Source organism: Magnolia sinica, chromosome 1 (assembly GCF_029962835.1).
Source record: "Magnolia sinica isolate HGM2019 chromosome 1, MsV1, whole genome shotgun sequence".
Classification (NCBI taxonomy): domain Eukaryota; kingdom Viridiplantae; phylum Streptophyta; class Magnoliopsida; order Magnoliales; family Magnoliaceae; genus Magnolia; species Magnolia sinica.
Window position 1 is genome coordinate 133,188,591 of NC_080573.1, and position 4,612 is coordinate 133,193,202.

The 4,612-nt window shown below is 42.4% G+C and overlaps 1 protein-coding gene across 1 annotated transcript; it reads left to right on the plus strand.

Annotated features, from left to right (window-relative positions):
- Positions 1 to 1,562: 1,562 nt before the first annotated feature.
- Positions 1,563 to 3,216, plus strand: LOC131218438 (phospholipase A1-IIdelta). Its single transcript, XM_058213013.1, has one exon. It carries the CDS (start codon positions 1,742 to 1,744, stop codon positions 3,011 to 3,013), a length of 1,272 nt encoding a protein of 423 aa, XP_058068996.1. The 5' UTR covers positions 1,563 to 1,741; the 3' UTR covers positions 3,014 to 3,216.
- The last annotated feature ends 1,396 nt before the right edge of the window (positions 3,217 to 4,612 follow it).

Here is a 4,612-nt window from a genome sequence, read left to right on the forward strand (position 1 = left end):
TTTTTAAGATCATTTGATGGTATTATCCTAAAAATAAAGGATATCCAATTATCAGATGGACAATACTCTAGCAAACAGTTGTGATGGAACTCCCTACCATTAAAAACTTCTTAGGGAATATCTTGATTTCTCCTTAGTGTTCTTTTGCCATCTATTCTGTTGAAAAGGTTACATAAGCTTTGATAAAGGAAAAAACAAATATAAGCTTGATACAAAACTTTTTGGCCCATTAATGATCAGTCACTACTGCTTCCTATGGCGTGGTCCAGTGATTATTGGATCGACTTCATTTTTGGAACGATAACTAAAATAATCTGGAAAAACGGATAGACGGCGTGGATAAAGAATACATACATCAAGTTGGGCACAACTGTAAGGGCCGCACCATCTTGGGTAAGTCCGGGGTCTCATATAATCCGCTCCTTCCAAGCGGTCCAGCTAAATCTCAGCTCCACCCAATTGTTACACGAGCGAAGTAACATTGATGCTCAGGGCAGAGAGGGATGGATGATACCCATGCATCTATGATTGCATATTTGGCATAGAAGAAAGTCATATAAATCTATCTGAATAGTGGCCCCAGGTTAGATGTATCATAAACCAAAAATTTAGCTTATTTGATTACCTGATCATTGGGTTGGTAGACAGTTATTGGATGATTAAAAATGAAAAACATCCAATGGTCCTATTTCAACAAACAAGTGTCCTCAAATCAGAGGTTAGGATTGTTAAGACAATCTGATTTTTGGCTTATGACTTAGCAACAGTGCGTTCGATTGGTTTACTTTGACTTAATATATGCCACATGTACAATTTCTTAGTGCCTGTGTACCAAGCGTAGTATGCGCCTGAGTATTGTATAATATCGTTATCACTATTGCAAGCGTAGGATGCGCTCAGGGAAGCGGATTGCCTGTGACCCTGGGCAGATACATATACCTGTGCCCGGGGCTGCGTGGGATCCACAGATATGTCCTTTGCAGATCCATTCCGTCCATCTGTTTTGAAAGATAAAAATAAGACAGGAATCTAGAAATTTAGGTAGATCTAAAACTCAGGTGGGCTTTACAAATTAAACAGTGGAATGAAAACGCCCTCATGGAAGTCTTTATGGAGCTGACCATAATTTTTATATGCTATCCAAACCGTTCATAGGGTTGTTATCACTCAGATAAACTGTAGTCACAAATATCATACTGATACAAAACTTGATGCCCCCAGTCGTTTAATCCCTACTGTTTCGTGTGGCATGGCCCACATTAGTTTTGTATCTAATTAATTTTTAGAATCCTGTCGTCTTGTAGTATTAAAAAACAGATGGACAGAGTGGATGTGTCGCGGACATATACGTGGGCCTCCCACAGCCTCTGGGCACAGGAATATCTATGTGCCCAGGGTCACTTCCCACCTACAGGCTTCATTACAGCAACTTGGGGTACCCCATGCCACTATGTTTAGTCAAACTGTCAGTTGTCCATTAATTCCAACTGTGTGGCCCACCTGATGCTCTGAGCGTTCGGGCGCTCTTCCCGGTGGAGCTTGCCGTTTTCACGGGGAAGCGGATTGTCGATATGAAAAAAATTTGTGGGACCAGATGCTCTCTCCACCACTCGTCAGTCTCTATCCAAAACACTAGCTACCATCCTCTCTTACACTGCAATGCTATCTCTTTGATTCCCCATTGAAAGTTTCAATTGAGAAACCTCTACTAGAGTCCTCTACTACACACAACTTCTAAACCATGGCTGGAACCAGTGCGATCGAGCCATCATGGCCTGAATTGCTAGGCAGCAACCAATGGGAAGGTCTACTTGACCCTCTCGACCTCAACCTCCGTCAACTCGTCCTCCGTTGCGGTGACTTTTGCCAGGCCACCTACGACGCCTTCAACAACGACGAGCACTCCAAGTACACCGGAAGTAGCCGCTACGGCAAGCGCAACTTCTTCCACAAGGTAGAACTCGAATCCGCCTCGAATTATGATGTTTTTAGCTTTATCTACGCCACGGCCGCTATCGACGTGCCCGAAGCATTCCTGCTCCACTCCCTATCACGGGAAGCGTGGAGCCGTGAATCGAATTGGATGGGTTACGTTGCCGTGTCCACAGACGAAGCGAGCCGAGCATCAGGGCGGCGTGAGATCTATGTCGTATGGCGAGGCACCACGAGGGACCTTGAGTGGATCAACGTCCTAGATCCAAAGCTCGTATCAATTGAGCCATTGCTAGCCAAGAAAGATCAACAGCAACAATCCCATTGGTACGATCATCTACTGGGCCACAGCAGCAGCAGCGACGACGAAGATGGCCCTAAGGTCATGAAAGGTTGGTATACCATCTACACCTCTGATGACCCCAAATCCTCCTTCACTAAATTGAGTGCTAGAGACCAACTTCTAGCTAAAATCAAGGAATTGGTAGATTTGTATAAAGATGAGGACCTTAGTATAACATTGGTGGGCCACAGTCTAGGAGCTTGCTTAGCTATTCTTAGCGCATTTGATATCGTTGAAAATGGGCTGTCTAAGGTAGGAGACAAACCCGAATTCCCGGTCTGCGCAATTGTTTTCGGGTCCCCACAAGTCGGTAATAAGGCCTTCAATGAGAGGTTGAAGAAATTGCCTAGCCTCAGAGTCTTGCATGTGGTGAACGAGATAGATCTCATCCCACACTACCCAAGTGGGCTTTTGAGCTACACCGACACAGGTGTGAAGTTGGTCATCGACACCCGTAAATCGTCCTACTTGAAAGACTCAAAGAATCCAAGCGATTGGCACAACCTTCAGGGTATGTTACATATTGTTGCTGGATGGAATGGGAAGGATGGAGAGTTCGAGTTGAAGGTGAAACGGAGCATTGCGCTTGTTAACAAGTCATCGGAATTCCTTACGGATGAGTGCTTGGTCCCAGGGTCGTGGTGGGTGGAGAAGAACAAGAGCATGGTTTTGGGGGAAGATGGAGAGTGGCGGTTGTCGTCGCCGTTAGAAGATGATATCCCTGTTCCTGAATTTTAATAGGTGAGGAAAATGAAGGTAGGTGTTCTGTTCCTTGTATTTATTTCTAAGACTTACCCATGTGGTAATGGTGTGAGCCTGCCATTGCAAGTACTGTAGGTTGGGTGCCTATTATGTGTTTGATCAAGGTTTCGAGTTTTGTTTAGAACAAATAAGAGCATTTAAATGGCAGGGGTACTCACCCAATGGTTGGATTACCTTCAGATGTGCGGGTTCTCTCACATGCACATAGTTTAGAAAATGTTTTGTGTGTGTATAATTTTGTTAGAATAATCTCCCTCTCTATTCGCAACCGTTAGATAACAATTGGAAAATCCTGATTAGAGACTTAGGGCCTGTTTGGGAGCTCGAATTTGGAACCCCCTGGATTTTGAACCCCAGTATTAGAAACCTCCTGGATTCGCAATCCTCCTGTGTGTTTGGCACCCTAGAGTGTGAATCAACTTTAATCCAAAAGTACCTATCCATGGTATATTTATAAAGGTTTTAATTTAATTACTAAATTAACTTTAATATCTCTAATTAGTGAGATATGTAATTTTTGATACAATGGTTGTGATAAGCCTGCTGAAATATATGCTTGCCCAAAAATGATGAAATTCCAAGTCTCGGATGGGCCACAAGCATAAGATCAAGTCTGAGTGACTAACCAATGATTTTTAATCGTTGATTTACATGGACAATGTTTGGACGGTGCTAGACAATGTTTGGATGGTGTTGATCATCATTAGTGGGCCATGTGCCCAATAGAAAGGTAGTGTATGGTGACACACATGTGACACCTGCAATTATTAAAATGATTTTAGGTGTAATCCAAGCTCTCACCATTGATTACAAACCCCCGCAAGGAGGGGATTGGAAACCCCATGGATTTGAAACCCCCAAGTACTTTATGCTGCCAAACAACCAAGGGATTTGAAACCCCCTCAAATCCCCCCCAATCCTTTGGACATGTGATCACATGTGTAGTGAATGACCTGTTTGTGATTGCGGGTGTGTGAATATGTATATGAGACGTGCCACTGTTATATTCAACTCGAATCAAATCAAGTGCCTTATAACCCGAGTCCTTACTGTTGCCCAGGTGGTAGACTCTCAGGACTTTCAACTCCTAGTCAAGGGTTCGAGTACCCATAGGTGGTGAAATTCCACCGGCATGAGTGTGTGGGGCATGTGTGCGTGTAAAAAAAAAAGAAAAACGCGCCTGATAACCCCATACACCAAATAGTCAGATTAAGAACAAATCTATGAAGATTAGTCTTACTAATCAGCCAGCGATGAATAAGGAAGCATGTGATTTGTGAAGGGAATGGTTAATCCCTTGGATGATTTTTTTTTTTTTGCCCTAAAAACAGTTTTTTTTATATATCACAATGATGATAGTTTGATCTATTCATTAGTAAAATAAACGTTTACAATAAAAATGAAAAATATATAGTCAAGTGTTAATTATATTAATCTAAATATAGATGTAGTATAATCAACATATAAATAAAGAAATAAAGCAGAAAATTATAGACTGTGGTTCGAGCAAACGAGACAATTGTGGACAATTCACAAACTTTTAAATCTGGATAAGTGTGAGACAGTCGTGAAAAC